Source organism: Alosa alosa, chromosome 10, assembly GCF_017589495.1.
Source record: "Alosa alosa isolate M-15738 ecotype Scorff River chromosome 10, AALO_Geno_1.1, whole genome shotgun sequence".
Taxonomy (NCBI): domain Eukaryota; kingdom Metazoa; phylum Chordata; class Actinopteri; order Clupeiformes; family Clupeidae; genus Alosa; species Alosa alosa.
Window position 1 is genome coordinate 18,174,313 of NC_063198.1, and position 17,191 is coordinate 18,191,503.

The window sequence follows — 17,191 nt, forward strand, 5'->3', positions numbered from 1 at the left end:
TACAGATAAGGTGGAAATAAATTTGTGTACCTTGTATGAGTTTCGGTTGTTTGGGAAACAGTAGTCATACTTCTTGCCGGAAAGTAATTTTCTTAAGCTCCGCTTCTGACTAATGTGTTTACTTAGTCTTCTCACATGTACCTTACAGAGGAACCTTCATGTGAGAACAGTGCAGATGGACAGGACATAACCCTATTTATTTTATTTTATTTTATTTTTTCATAAATGGACATGTTAGCATGACTATACTGATGTGAAAAACGTAGAAACTTAAACCTGTTCAGAAAACAGATGAAAGTTTGACGTAAGGAAGCTTTGGGGTCGTGATTCACACATTTCACACACTCATACAAATGAGTTTGTATTTATTTTTCAATCGTTTGACAATTTTGCACTATAACTACAGATTCAGTGTGCATTGCACCCAGCATATTGAAATGCGCCACTTATTTAAGATTGACTGTATTGTCGTTTTCGGGTCTTTTTTTTTTTTTACATTGTCAAGGTCAAGTCATAGAATGTGCCTACATAGGCAGGTGAAAAAGCCAGCTTTGGTGTAACCTTTCTGTTATGTAGATCTGTTCCCTTGCGTTCACTTGGCAAATCCATCATGATAGAGATGGGCCAAGTTACAAGCTTGCCTGGCTTTCAGATAGGAGATAGATGGGAGATGGTCGTCTCTGCATGTTATGCTCACAACCCCCGCCTCCACCCTAGACTTTCACTATGGCTTTAAGCCATGCAGTGTGATCATTGAAATAGAGCCGCAAAACTATTTAGATGACTACTTTCTAAATGGACTGTTTTGAGTGCTTTGCATCTTGATGTTAATCGCATGAAAGCACAGATGTAATGTTTCTCCTAAATGTTCATTTGAGGTATGATAATTGAATACACAACAAAAATGCAAGTCTCTGCATGTCTTATAAATTTGTTGAACACACGTTTTCTATAGGTTTGGCTTTGGCCTCTCGCTCATCCAATCATGCATCTTCAGAGGCGGTCACCCCGACTACTCCCACTTCAAGCAGCCAGAGCCGACTGGGTGGCACACCATCCCACAATGTCATCTCAGGATTGGCCAGCAGTGCTGGAATGGAGCCAATCAAAAGTGGCGGGAGTCTGGCTGGGTTATTGGGACCACCCCCTAAAATGGAACGAGGCCGGAAAAAGATTAAGGCTGAGAACCCGTCGGGCCCTCTATTTGTGGTACCTTATCCAATCCTAGCATCAGGAACAGATCAGCCTGTCACAATCACTGCCAAAGAAGGGAAGACATACAGGTAACAACCTGTGTGATGAAGTAAGACAAAACAAATTTGCTAGTACATTTACATGCTATTGATAGTGAAATATTGCCATGTAAAATAAGTATAAGTATATATACTCTTTTGATCCCGTGAGGGGAAATTTGGTCTCTGCATTTATCCCAATCCGTGAATTAGTGAAACACACACAGCACACACACAGTGAGGTGAAGCACACACTAATCCCGGCGCAGTGAGCTGCCTGCATCAACAGCAGCGCTCGGGGAGCGGTGAGGGGTTAGGTGCCTTGCTCAAAGGTACTTCAGCCATGCCTACTGGTCGGGGTTCGAACCGGCAACCCTCCGGTTACAGGTCCGAAGTGCTAACCAGTAGGCCACGGCTGCCCAAATATCAGTCATATGAAGTATAACATCATGATAACATGCACAGCAGAGTTGAGCTTTACATTTTCTCCCGTTATCCAATATGTGCATGTCATACTGATTTCATCAAAATGTGTGTGTGTGTGTCTCCATGTCCATCTCTTTTGCAGGTGTAAAGTTTGCCCGCTGACGTTCCTCTCTAAGTCAGACATGCAGATCCACTCCAAGTCCCATACAGAGGCGAAGCCTCATAAATGTCCCCATTGCACAAAGTCCTTTGCCAATGCTTCTTATCTGGCTCAGCATCTCCGCATTCACTTGGGCATAAAGCCTTACCACTGCTCTTACTGTGAGAAATCCTTCCGCCAACTCTCCCATTTACAGCAGCACACCAGGTGAGAAAAGCCATACACCTGGACATGGCACTGAGTGGGCAACTACAACCCCAAAACAGAAAAATTTGGGACGTTGTGTAAAATGCAAATAAAAACAGAATGTGATAATATACAAGTCTCGTAAACCCATATTTAGCAGCAAAATGGACACAGACAACATCATGGAAATATATGTTAATTTTGAATTTAATGCAACATGTTTCAAAATAAGTTGGGACGGGAGCATGTTTACCACTGTGCTGCTTCACCTCTTCATTTAACAAAATTCTGTAAATGTTTATGAACTGAGGAGACCATTTGCTACAGTTTTGAGAATGAAATTTTGTCCCATTAATCCCCAATATAGGATTTCAGTTGCTCAACAGTACGGGGTATTCTTAGTCATGTTTTTCATTCCATTATGCACCTAATTTGACAAATCTGGACGGCAGACAGGCCATCTTAGCACCTGGACTCTTCCTCTATGGAGAAATACTATTTAAATATGTGCAGAATTCATTTTGGCATTGCTTTCCTGAAATATTCAAGGTCGTCCCTGGAAAAGACATTGCCTGGATAGCAATATATGTTGCTCAAAACCTGTATACATCATTCAGAATTGATTGTACTTTGCCAAATGTGCAAGATGCCCATGCTGTAGGCACTTAGGCTCCTCCACACCATCATAGATGTTGGGTTTCGAACTGAGCACTAAAACAAGTTGGATAGGTTGGATACTTGGATAGGCCCTCTCCTCTTTAGCCTAGATGAGTCCATGATTTCCAAAAAGAATGGCAAACTTTGATTGGTCTAACCACAGGACCTTTTTCCACATTACCTCAGTCAATTTTAAACAAGCTCAGGCCCAGATAAGAGGGTGGTATTTTCTGTATCATGTCTCAATACAATTTTAGCTGTTACAATGTTGGCTGCAGTTTTTGAATTGATATTAAACTGTGCACATAGACAATGATTATCAGAGGTTTTCCTGAGCCCATACAATGACAGGTCTGGAAACAGGTCTGGTATTGATGCAATGCCATCTGAGGTCCAAAAGACCACGGCCATCCAATGTGTTTTTCAGCTCTTTCCCTTGTTTGCAAAGATTTCTCTGGATTCTCTTAATGTTTTAATAATATTATGTCCTGTAGATGATTAACCCCAAATACTTCACAATTTCATGTTAAGAAGCATTAAAATGTCATTGTTTCATCATTTGTGCACATACGTTTACGCAGAGTAATAAATACCCCTACATCTTTACTTCTAAGAGTCCCTGTCTCTCTGGGATGCTCTTTTTCATACCCAGTCGTGTTGCCACTTACACTAATTAGTTGCAAAACATTCTTCCCTTTGTTTTCTTTATCATTACACAACTTTTCCAGCATTTTATTACCCCGTCCCAACTTTTTTTGAAACATGTAGCTGGTATCAAATTCAAAATTAGTATATTTTCCACAAAATAGTCAAATTTGTCATTTTCAACATTTGATATGTTGTCTGTGTCCTTTTTGCAACTAAATATGAGTTTAAGATATTTGCAGATTATTACATTCTGTTTTTATGCACGTTTTACACAATGTCCCAACTTTTTCTGTTTTGGGGTTGTACATGTGAATGTTTTCTGTGGGTTTAGATTTGGCATTACTGGTACTGGTACAATGCACTTATGCACACCCTTTCTCTCGACAGATCAGTCAGAGCCATAGCAGATAAGATGTCTGCCAGCTATGTCTGACTCATTACAAAACATGCAACTTACCTTTTTCTTAACAATATTCCATGTCTTTTTTCATGTTAGTTCAGCTTGTAGAAAACGTTGAATAGTTTGAAATGATTGTGAAGTGATTGACATCCAAATGTGTTGAAAACTCATGTAGCATGTAAAGATCCAACTGACCTTTTTGTAGTCCTGTTTCACTTTAAGGCCGTATCTACTGATCATTAAAGCGTAACATGCGGCAAAATGCAACCTAGGGTCTTTTTGTGAATGTACCGAGTCAAACTTTCGTTTAAAAGCATAATTAGGAAGCGGCACATTTAAGATTGACCGTATTGTCGTTTTCGGGTCAAATTACTTTTTGAATGGGAGTGCTAGGGGCACTACTATTTTGATGCGGTCATACTATAATTGTGTCGAAATCGCTATTTTTAAAACTCTAAGAAGGCTCGACACAACATGAAACTTTGCTCGAAGTATCACCAGGGTCTTTAGACATGAACTCGAGCATTGAAAACATTGTTTGTGTACACAGAGCTTACTAAAAAGATCAACTCACTTTAGCTGTCCGCTCGCTGCCATCTTGCCAAAACCTTTCTTTTTAGTAAACTCTGTGTATACAAACAATGTTCTCAATGCTTTAAGTGCCCAAAGCGTCTGAAATATGTGCAATATAAAAATATGAATCGCTAATGTGTGTTGTTTGTGTACGCATTTATGTGTATATGTGCAGAATCCACACTGGTGATCGCCCATACAAGTGTGCACATCCAGGCTGTGAAAAAGCCTTCACCCAACTCTCCAACCTACAAGTAAGACCTGCTATTACTCTCAGCCAGGAGACAATCTTGTTGTAAAATACTGTACTCACTGCAGAACTACAAGCTGGATACTACAGGTAGGAGAGGAGGGTGCAGGTGAGGAGAAAAAAAAAAAAGCATTCACTTAAGCTGTGTGCTTTGCTATCAGTTCCTTCCTAGTGTACACTGGGCTGTGTCCTTAACTACGCAGGTGCAATCATTATGGACTTCTCTGTCAAGGTTAACACTGTGTGTTTGAGTTTCTTTAATCAACCTGATAAGAGTTTAAATATTTTAACCTGACCTGGTGGTGATATGTTACCTATAAATGGTGGCAATACATTTCCTAGTTTATTAGGTTAGAGTTGTTAAATCTGGAGGAGTTAAAGAAAAAGGGATGATGCTGTGTCTCCTGTTCACAGTCCCATCAGCGACAGCACAACAAAGACAAGCCCTACAAATGCCCCAACTGCTTCCGTGCCTACTCCGACTCTGCCTCTCTTCAGATCCACTTGTCCGCACACGCCATCAAAAACGCCAAGGCCTACTCCTGCAGCATGTGTGGCAGGGCGTACACCTCAGTAAGTAATACAGACACGGATATGCCCCAGACTGACTGTCTAAAGCCCTATTTAGACCAGGACATCGGTCCTGACTGCGCATGTAGACTTTAACAACAGTCAGTCAACATCAGACGCTATTCTTCTGTCTGCATAAAATAAAGGGGAGTTGCTTAATAGTTAAAGACTGCAGTGAAATTTAAATTGATACACGCTTTCAGACATTCCAGTAGCAGACAGGAAGGTAATGTTTTGCCTTGCACTGAGAGAAAGATGTTACATGGACTAAATCAACATGTGACATTTACCTTTTTTGTGTGTGTGAAATTTACAGAAGATTTGAATGTTAACATTTGGTTATGGTTATTGTTATTGTGTTTAGCAAACACTTTTGTCTATAGCGACTCCAAGAATATGAACATTTCAATAGTTAGAATTAACAGTAAACAGTTTCAAAAAAGTTGGTAAGCCTACATTAAGCAAAATAGTAACTAGATGTACCGCAGAGCGGTACAAAATATGACCGCCGCCCAGTCCAGCACATGTTTTCCACAAAAATAAGTCAAGCTGAAAGGCATCTGGTATCTGCTAGACAACAAGTACCAAAACATGATTAGTTCATAGATTTCACATGTAATATACATTTTATACAACCCCAACCCCATCTTGCCTGTTCATAATTCTGAGAAATTCTTGAATTGTGTGCATGTGTGCGTGTACATGTTTATGTTTATGTGTGTGTGGGTGGGTGTGTGTGCGTGCATGTGCTTGTGTGTTTGCCTGTTTATGTGCCTGTGTGTGTGCATGTGCATGCATGCGTATCTATGTCTACTGTGTGAGTATGTGTCATACGTAGGATTACTATGAATGTATGTGTGTGCGTGTGTATCTGTTTATGCACATGTGTGCATATGCAATGGGTTTACATGACCCCTGGAGGCAAACATACGCAAAAAAATTGGTCATCTTAGGCCCCTCACGGTTCTCAAGATATTCACAGAAAACTGTGTCTGCCCTACCCTCCTTTCGGGGGTCCAGTCCAGCGGGGGCTACAGATCAAAACAGCGATGGTTTCATGCTATCCATGTGGGGTTACATGCCCACCAAGTTTAGATGTACCCGGTCTTTCAGTGTCCCGGGAATCCTTGTTGGTGTCACGGTCACTAAATGTACACATAAATTATTTTATTGTAAGGCCCCCATGAACGAAAGTCCACGAAAACTTGGCATGCATTCGGAGGGTGTCATAATGATCCTACACTTTCAATTTCGTGCAGTTTTGACCATGTCAGCCAGAGATATTGTGATGAAAACACCTAATGTTTTGCTTTTTAATTTTAACTAGGTGGCTATACATGAAATAAGTGGTAATGGGATAGGTTGACATGCCCCTTAAGACCAACATACAAAAAAGGTGGCCCTCCCTAGGCCCTACGGTTCTTGAGATATTCACAGAAAACTGTCTCCGCCACCTACAGGCCAGTTGGTGTATAGTAACATAAATTAATTTATTGTGTGGCCCCCATGAACGAATTCCACGAAACTTGGCGTGCATTCAGAGGGTGTCATAATGATCCTACACTTCCAATTTCGTGCAGTTTTGACTATGTTAGGTCACAGATACCTGCGATTACAACACCTCATTTTTACTTTTTTGTGTTTAACTAGGTGGCACTATACATGAAATGAGTGGTTATGGAATGGTTTGACATGGCCCTTTGAGATCAACATACAAAAAAAAATGGTCCTCCTAAACCCTACGGTTCTCGAGATATTCACAGAAAACTGTGTCTGCCCTACCCTCCTTTCGGGGGGTCCAGTCCAGCGGGGGGGCTACAGATCAAAACGAAAACAGGAGGTTCATGCTATCCATGTGGGGTTACATGCCCACCAAGTTTCGTGTACCCCGGTCTTACAGTGTCCCGGAAATCCTTGACGGAAATTTGGACATGCGAAAAAGAAAAAAGAAAAAAAAAATCTGACTAAACCTATATGACCGCCGCTTCGCTGCGCGGTGGTCATAATAATAACAATAATATCAATACAATATTAAATGGGCTGCAATGATTAATCGATTAGTTGTTGATTATTAAATTAATCATCAACTATTTAGATAATTGATTAATCAGTTTGTGTCATTCTTTAAAGAAAATACATTTAAATTCTCTGATTGAAGCTTCTTAAACTTAAATATTTCCAGCTTTACTTACTCCTCTATGATAGTGAACTAAATATTTAGAACAAAGCATTTGAAGACAATCTTAGGCTTTGGAAAACAATGATTGAGATTGTTTCACCATTTTCTGGCATTTTATCAATTAATCGACTACGAAAAATAATCGTTAGTTGCAGCCCTAATACAATCTATCTATCTATCTATCTATCTATCTATCTATCTATCTCTGGATATCTGCATCTATCTGCAGTGGGTTCCCTATAGATTAAACATAACTAGGAAGATCTTTCTTAATCCCAGGTGTTTAAGAACCAGAAAAAAGTACTCCCATCCTACCCTGTCAAATGCCTTATCCACATCCAATGATGGGGTAGGAGCATGCCTATCTGACTGATTAGTTTTGTCAGTTTCAAATTATTTGAAAAGAAAATGTAGGGTTTTTGCCTCTATCGCCAGAAGAGGACGGTTGGCACTGGCAATGGCTGCACTGATTCCGTTTTAAACTACACAGGCATGTATTTTCTGTTAAACGGAGTAAACAATTGCATGTAACTAAATATCTCTCAGAGCCATTGTCCTCTTGTGCTCTTTTTCCCCACAGGAGACGTACCTCATGAAGCACATGTCCAAGCACACGGTCGTAGAACACCTGGTGAGCCACCACTCTCCTCAGAGGTCAGAATCGCCTGGTATTCCCATACGGATCTCTCTCATCTGAGTTGCCACACCTGAGTTCTGGTTCTTTCTCATCGGAGTTCCAGTTCTCCCTCATCTGACCTCTGGTTCTCCCTTTTCAGCGGTTCCCTGACTTCAGCTCTACCCTCCAATTCCATAACACGGAGGGGCCTCTTTTGAAGGTCCACCTGTTATCACCCAACTCTTCACATCGCTAATTTTGTTTCTTTCAGTCTGCCTTCTTTACTTTAACTGCTTGTTTATTTTGACATTGTGTTTTGTTTGATTTGTTTGTCAGTTTGTTTGTTATTGTCTTTCTGTCCAACCACAGGTTGTCTAAACATGTTCTAGCACTCTGTCTTAAAATAGAGGACAATGTAAAAAAGTACTTTCCTTTCTCCAAACTTATTGAAAGGGGGCAATTAGATGGTCATCCAAAGATGGTTCAGCAGCACTTTCAAGCCAATCACATTGGCTGTTTTGTTTGTTTTTCTTTAATGTGTTAAAACACAAGGACAACTGGCAGACTACACTTGACTTGACTCTGGCAGCTACACTCTAACCACATGTATTACATGACAATTTAGAGATTTTAGAGAGTTTTAGTTCCAATTCTAATAACACACTTAAATGAATGTTTCCATTTCTCCTCTTTATATATCAAAGTTAATTAAGCTTTAATCAATATCAAGTTGACTTTTACTTAGACCATTTTTAAAATACATAGACATTTTTGAGCGCTTGAGTGTGAAGGTGCACATCATAGACTTATTTTTATTTTCATTTGTTATTAAATATTTAAATCATGAAACATAATAGTTATTAATTATTAGCTACCAACATGCAGGTTGACTGCCAACAGAGAAAAATGCAACCTTCTACACATTACCTGTTATGCTACAAGAGAAGCCAAACATTATCCATGTTCACTGACATGCAGTGTAACTACAGTAGGCTTCTTGAGTGTTGGCCCAAACATGCTACTCAACCACTTGTGTTTCTGTGAATTTTATAGTGTTATCGTGGAAATACGGATATCAATTAAGTATTTTCACCGACTGTGTTAGAAATCCGACCCCCCCACCCCCAAATAAATAAATAAGTAAAAACAATACTTAAAATAAAAACACACATACACACACAAAACACTTTCCAATGCTTAGTTTATTTGGCAATATGAACTATAGTCAACCCAACTGAGCTGATTGTGTAACTCCCTAGCAATAGTGATTTGTATCAGTGACAAAAACAGTAGCTAGATACTTAATACAGGAGATGTGGCAGATATGTGATAACTAGCAACACAGGAGTAATCAGTATATATAATCTCTTAGCCTACAGCTTTGAAGCTGCTTGAAAAATACCAAATATTTACTTTCATAGACAGCCAAATGTATCACTATCAAGTTTTAAATTTGGCCTCAGAGAGTGTCCTCTTAAAGAAGGACAAGCAACAATCTGGGACAGATACTGTCTGACAGATGCTGTTATGGTCACCTGGGTTTATTCCACAAACATAAGCTGCCTCCTCCATTTGGCATTGTTTTTATAATCAAGTTCAAATATGCATGTTTGCTTTACACCTACAAAGAAATTACATTTCAGGTTTGGGTGTCCCATTTAATCTGTATAGATATCTTTTATGTACAAAACCTGTTTTGTCCCATATTTTGTTTAACCATGTCTATATATATATATATATATATATATATATATATATATATATATATATATATATATATATATATATATATATATATATATATATATATATATATATATATATATATATATATATAAATAAATAATTAACATTGTTATTTTTATACACATTTAAGCCTTAACTATAATATAATTTTATGTTATTCATTGCATTTTATATCAAAGTGTACCATATTGGTGTTTTCTCCACTCAGTACTGTATGCTTTTTGTATTTGATAGCATGACATATACTGTAAATAAACTATAAAATACTTAACTGTTAACCTGTTTTCTATAAGAAGTGATTATATAACTAGCTATATGAATACATTCCCATTGTGTTGCATATTGATAACCTATGAAGTTGACTTTGACTGGTGCACAACATATACAGTCAGGGTTAAAGGCAAGTACAGTCATTGTGTAAAAATTAACAATGCTAAAATTAAAAGTACACAAATATGGCCCTTGCCTTGTGTGATCTCTCTTTTTCAGCAACAGGAAATTTTGTTGAGTGTCCTTTGTATTCCTTCATCGTTCACCGGCATTTTGTTTTTCTTCAACGTTAATGAAACATTCTCTAACATCTTAACTTATCTCAGCTTAATCTTATCTCTCATCATATCAAAACTTTTGTATTCATTGATTGTGTCTGGCTGGTAACACTTTAAGGGACACAAAACTAGACTGCATTTCTGCAAGCAAAGTGTTCTGACTCAGCAGTTGCTTTAGGTGATATGGGACAACTTTTTTGAGCCCTGCAATATTGCTCAAAAAGTTGCCCCATATACCACCTAAAGCAACATGAAAAATTCCATCAGCCATATATATAGAGAGAGTTTGGCCAACTAGGGAATCGAATGGGCGCCATATTGACAAATGTTGATGATAACATTTATAAGCCTGTTATAAAGGTGAAAATAAGCAATTTATTTCAATATAGTATATACGCGCCATATGGTTACGCTGTAGACTCATCTGATGTTGGGCGGAGTTGGCCAAACTCTCTCTTTATATACGGCTCTGACGCTGCTATGTGGCATATATAGGCTATTAGTCCATGGGCCAGACCAGATGTTGGTACCACTCAAGGTGGCAACTGGCAAAGGTTACTATGTCTGTAGATAACATTTTGGTATGATAACCCCTCCTGAGTACCAGCTAAATGAGTGTTTTCAGCTGTTAATGTTACCCTCCCCCTTTGAAAATTTTTAATTTTAGATACTCGTGCATATCTTGGTATTGGCTCATTTTCAGGACATATTTCATTGTTTATATTATTGTGTTTGGTATCATTTTTAAGGGGTCATTGTCTAATGGCTTGCTGGTTAAGCCAGCTATCTACCAATGAGATAGTGTCTATGGAAGCATAACGTAACATTCATAATGCTACAGACCCTAGGGCTAAATCCCATTTCTCATTCTTCCCCTTCCCTTGTCCCTCGAAATAGAGTGAGGTGAGAATATTCCCCTTGGATATGGGACACCTCTAGCCTATAAGGGACAGCTGTGACGATTAAAACACTTTTTAATTAAACGTAATTTACAAATGTATCGTACCGTGTAACGTGAAAGTTAATTATTTTGTCACTAGCAATAACCTACTACACCTGTCTTTTGTCAAATATAGTTCCATTTTCAGCTCTGAACAAAACAGTGGGTGTCTGACAAAGTGTAGCGCAGCTCTTCCAGGTACAAACAGGATACCATATCATTCAACCATATCTTAAAACAAGGTGGGGACGCTGATTTTCATTCTCTTAAAATAACCCTTTTGGCTATGACCATACCAAACATAAGGGCCTGCTGTAGGTCAATGGAGAGAGTCACTGAATAAAGGGAGCAACCCAGTATTGCAAAGAGGCCGTCAGGTCTTAATGGGATTTTATATATGACACTGTACACTGAGAAATATCATCCCAAAAACCTATGAGCTTGGGGCATGCCCAAAAAAGATGACTCAGAGTCCCATCACTGGACTTGCATTTATCACAGGTGGCAGAGACAGAGGGGAAAATCCTATTCAGTTTAGTTTTTGAGAAGTGCAGTCGGTGAATGACTTTAAACTGAATAAGCTGAAGTCTGGCATTGATAGAACATGCTTTGATTCTCTCTAATGCCATTAACCATAGCCCATCTGAAATCTCCTCTCCGGTCTCTTTAACCAAAGCTTCTTTAATGTGAAGAGGGCTACAAACTGTGAAATCAAACCTTTAGACGTGGGGTTACAAGTCAGAAGTTGGTAAAATTTGTGTTGTGTGGGCACTGACTCCCTTACAAAGTTTCTAATTTAAAGATAACGAAAAAAAATGGGTAGATGGTAGCACGTATTTCTCCTTAAGTTGAGCGAAAGATGCAAAACAGTTATTAATATAAAGATCGCTAATAGTAGCAAGCCCCTTCTCAGACCAGTGCGTAAACACTGAATCCATTAGACCTGGCTTGAAAGAAGGGTTATGACATATGGGAGCATAAAAGGAAAGCTCAGGGAGATTCAGCACACCCTTAATTTGCCTAAGAATCTTCAAGGAGTTTGATAAAATAAATTCACCCTTTAGTTGTTTAATGGATCTATTTGGATTTGAAAATAAAACAGCACTGAGGGAAGCTCCAACAGTCTTTGACCTGTGGGACTCGATCACAGGCCAATTTGGGCAGAGGTTACCCTCATCATCAGTGACTGAGGCATGATTCCAGAATACCCATGCTCTGGCATTACAGGCCCAGTAATAATGACGCAAAATAGGCAGGCCCAAACCACCTTCATTTGTAGGCTTCTGCAGGTGTACTTTATAGATGCTCTAAAGGCTTATTGGCCCATACAAAGGGCAAATTGATAGTCTAAAGACTTAAAGAAGGCAGCTGTAAGAAAAATAGGTACATTTTGAAAAAGATAAATACATTTTGGAAGTACAATCATCTTGATAATATTCACACGCCCTATTAAGGAAAGAGGGAGAAGTTTCCATTTGTCTATCATAGTTTTAAGTTTGTCTGTCAAATCATTATAGTTACATTTAAAGAGAAGTTTGGGGGTTTTGGTGATATTGATTCCCAAATATCTGAACTGATCAGTGGAAATTTTAAATGGTAGATCCTCAAGATATTTAGAGTCTAGGCCATCGGATAGGGGCATGTATATACTTTTGTCCAGTTAATAGTAAATCCAGAAAATTGACCAAATGTTCTTATCAAATCAAGCAAGGGGGGCAGGGATGTCCTAACATCTGACAGGGTCAAGATCACATCATCTGCATATAAGCCTATAGTACACTCAGATGTGCCACAAATTATCCCACGGATTTGGGGGCTGGCTCTAATAGCTATTGCCAGGGGCTCAAGAGCTAAGGCAAAAAGCATAGGGGAAAGTCAGCACCCCTGCCTGGTGCCACGGCCCAGCAGGAATGGGGCGGACCTGTCATAATTAGTCAATATGGAGGATTTTGGACATACATATAGCATTCTTAACATTTTCATAAATCTACCACCAAAGCCAAATTTTTCAAGAGCGGCAAACATGTATCTCCATTCAACTTGGTCAAAGGCCTGCTGGGCATCTAACGATATAACAGCAGCATGGGGTAACTTATTAGAGTACATTGTATTTAACAGGCGGCGAGTGTTAGAGAAGGAGAATCTATCTGGAATGAAACCTGTTTGGTCCAGGTGGATTAGGGCACTGATATAAAAAAGTGATATGAAAGTGATATGAAAACTTTGCAAAAAAAGTCAGGGCAGTCGAAGTTGGGGGCATAAATATTCAAAAGGACTAATGGAACAGAGTTAACTGTACCTGTGACGAGAAGATATTTCCCACCTGGGTCGGTAGTCATGGATTTGAATATAAATGGAATTGTTTTACGAATAAGAATGGCGACCCCCCTAGCTTTAGAAGAGAAGGTGGATTGGTAAACTTGAGACAGCCATACAGCTCTCAGTCTCCTCTGTTCAGTTGGGCGAATGTGGGTCTCTTGTAAAAAAATAATATCAGATGACAGGGTCTTTAAATGTGAAAAAAAATTTCCCCGCTTAAGGGCTTTGCCAAGACCTTTACAGTTCCAGGAGGTAAAAGTAATAGGACTCTCTCCCGACCTACTTGAGTAATTATCCTGCATTAAAATAAAAGTATGACAGAGAATTTGGACTGACACATGAAAAATCTGGCAGTTTAACAAACAACACATAAACAAACCCCACAACAACCCCAAAGCCGCAACGGAGAACTAAGCGGCACATCCCAAATCCTGATAGGAGACTGCCGGGTAACAGAGCCAACTGAACAGCCGATTAAAGGCCAAACTAAACCGACAGCTCCGCGCTCTCCTCTATTGTAATATACATTGTGTACTGCAATAAAAAGAAAAACAAAACAAAAAAAAAGTGAAGGACTCAATAGTTTGATAGGTGGGCTCAACTTCACACTGAGCAGCACAGAGAATTACTATCTATTGCAATTGAAAATAATTTACAATATGAAAATGTGACAGAGAGTCAAAAACATCGCTTCAGTGCAAACAGGCACACATATGGCGCAACAAAATACTAACGCAAATCGGTCACACATCACGTAAGTGTAATACCATGGATAATGTAAGATACACAGACAGCTAATCTGCCTCTTTGTCAGTTATAATAGAGTTGGCAAACCGTTATGCAGCTGCTGGTGAGTTAAAGATGTTCACAGTTTTGTTGTAGGTCACTTGAAGTTTAGCTGGATAGCGCATGGTGCACTTGGCTCCGGCATCAGCCAGCCGGACACTATTGAAGGATTGACGTTGTGCTACCACATCTGCAGTGTAGTCGGGGAATATCGATACTTTCTTTTCCTTGTAACTGAGCGGTGCACGTTGTCGGCTTAGTCGTAGGATATTTCTCACGTCTTTGTCGTTGTGAAGTTTGGCGATGATGACCCTTGGCGGCTCCTCTCCAGTTGGCTTTGGCTTTAGGCTGCGATGTGCTCTGTCTATTTTGACCGGTTTGCTGAAGTTTTCTTGACCAAGTATCTCTGAAATCAGCTGAGACACAAACTCAGTTGGACGACCATTTTCTTCTCCCTCTTTGATACCAACAATCCTAATGTTGAGCCTTCGGGAGCGCCCTTCTAGGTCATTTAGCTTGGCACGGAGACGGCCGTTGGCTACTTGAAGCTCCTTACGTGTAGTATCTAGTGCTGTGATGCGGTGGTCGGCATCTGTAAGAGCCACGTCCATGCTATCTATGTGACGTTCCACTTCGTGATGTTTGCGCTGAAGTGTGGCCAAGTTTGCATCGATTGAATCAAGACGTCCCTCCATTGACTTTTTCAGATCATCGACTAGCTTTGAGACCTTAGCTCAGGGGTGGGCAAACTGCGGCCCGCGGGCCAGATCCGGCCCGCCAAGCACTTTCATCCGGCCCGCTGAGCATTTCATTTGGTTATCAGGCTGCTCGCTATCTCGCTGCCTGCGATAGAGACGACGTTGGTTAGCTTTACTGCAAACTGCTTTTCACTCTCCTTAGAGAATGTTTACAATGTCAATGTCAAAACATCATGTTAAATAGAGATAACATCATGTTAAACTAAGTTAACTCTTAGTTATCTCCTTTGCAGCAGATCTAACGTGAACATGCGATCCATTTAATTGAGAACGCGCCTGCACTCACGAGAGGGAGAGAGAGCCGCAGGTTCCAGCTGGCTTGTCATTGTTGATAATTGATATCTCCTTCTTATAAGAAACTTTTAAAAGGAAATCATGAAGGCAGCAGTAGTTCCCACTACTGACCATTTAAAAAGTGTAAGAGGGCCATACCGTAGCAGGCAGAAGATCATTGAGAAATAAACGTGAATTAAAGCGACAGTGCACAATTTATACATTTGTTAAACAGCATAAAATTAGCAGTATTTTTAAGCAATTAATATTTGAAAAGAAATATTTTGTCATACTAAATTATAGGCTATAAAAAAATGTATTTTTCGTGTGGGGGTGGGGGTGGGGGTTGTTGTGCGGCCCGCAGGCCAATTTTCAAAACCCAGTGTGGCCCTTGAGCCAAAAAGTTTGCCCACCCCTGCCTTAGCTAGTTACTCTTCTCCTTGCTTAGTGATAGCAGCTAGTATTGCTTCGTTGCTAGCCTCAGCAGAGAGTGCGTTTTTCTTTGTTTTGAGCTTTGTTCCTTTGCATTTTCGACGCTAAACTGAGCCCACTAGATTAAAGTACAACTTAAATTACAAATTATGACGTAAAAAACGATGGATGCAGTATATTTTCAATAAAATAAGAGGAAATTGCACGGAGCTCCACAAAAGCGTGACCTACTCCATTACTGCACATTAGCGCCCCCCCTGTAGTAGCCTATTCGATGAGTGTTTATAGTGAGTGAGCTTGAGCACCTAGGGTGGCCAATCGAATCTCAAGGGTGGCCTGTGCCACCTGAAGCCATCCCTTTGGCTCCGCCCCTGCTTAAGTGGTACCGACATCTGGTCTGGCCCATGGACTAGTTTGTTTCTAGTCAGTGGTCTCTAAAACCAAAAGGCATAAAAGGATGTGTGCAAGCAGCAAGGATATAATGTGAAAATAACCCTTTTGTAAACAGAATTATTACTGTTAAGTTATGGTGACGTTATAAACTTAATGCGCAATAACTTTTTAAGATTGATAAGGAAATGAAAAACACATTCTGCACACATAATGACTAATTAACAGCTTCCTCATTAGCATGTTATAGGAATTAATTTCCCAAGAGTAGGCTATTAATTGAACAAGACAATTTGACAAAGACTGGTAATAAGCACAATCTAGTCGTATTAAGTTCAGATGTTACTCTGCACTATTTCAGTTTATCCAGCAATACAGTGTTTTTTTATAAAAGTAACCTATCTTACTATGTGAAGTTAGGTCTTAGGCTACCAATAATACCAACAAGATAAATAGTTTCCCATTAGGGTTGACTCATTTTTTACTTTCATTTGAATCCTTAAAAAACGGTATGCTTAAATAGATTCCCTTTCATTGTGCAATGGAAGCCTAAAGGTAGGAATGGAGTCACCTTACTCAGCTCAAGATTATTCTGTTCAAAAGATATAGACCATCAAATACGTCTTGTGCACTTGTGACAACCAACCCCATCATGGAGTTGGTTGTCAGTATGTTATTTTAATAAGGGGGAAAAAATTAGGCATTCTTAAAAATAAATGTAAAAGGATTCAATGTAAAAATTTCATTGAATGCAGCAACCTAGCATCGCATGATCTGAGACAACCTTCACAGGCAAAATCAAGTGCAGTTCATCCTTGTGTAATATAGGCCTAATATTGATATAATAATATATAATCCCCTAGTAAATCTATGCATATATTCTTAAAAAACAATCTGGTTGTGTGGTGGAGCAGCAGTGCCACTGATGCCTGAGAAATACTGGGCCTGGGTTTGAAACCGTATTGCTTTGCATATAAGCTTTTCCTAAATGATACTCTATTTAATCTATGTTGTAATAATATTACCTGTGACAACCAACCCCCGAAGACAGTGTGACAAGCAACCCCAAATGAGATTTTTTTTTTGTTAAAGTTAAGAATAA

At 39.4% G+C, this 17,191-nt stretch overlaps 1 protein-coding gene across 4 annotated transcripts in view; it reads left to right on the plus strand.

Moving 5' to 3' along the window:
• Positions 1–9,095, plus strand: part of znf362a (zinc finger protein 362a) — a 23,686-nt gene extending 14,591 nt beyond the window's left edge. For 2 of the 4 annotated variants that reach the window (XM_048254568.1, XM_048254569.1), the window contains exons 5-10: positions 956–1,283; positions 1,801–2,025; positions 4,458–4,536; positions 4,947–5,105; positions 7,862–7,912; positions 8,058–9,095. In XM_048254568.1, the coding sequence (XP_048110525.1) occupies positions 956–1,283; positions 1,801–2,025; positions 4,458–4,536; positions 4,947–5,105; positions 7,862–7,912; positions 8,058–8,153 (938 nt within the window). In that variant the 3' untranslated portion in view covers positions 8,154–9,095. Of the gene's footprint in view, positions 1–955; positions 1,284–1,800; positions 2,026–4,457; positions 4,537–4,946; positions 5,106–7,861 lie in introns of all 4 variants that reach the window. The other 2 variants (XM_048254570.1, XM_048254571.1) reach the window with 2 other exon arrangements.
• The last annotated feature ends 8,096 nt before the right edge of the window (positions 9,096–17,191 follow it).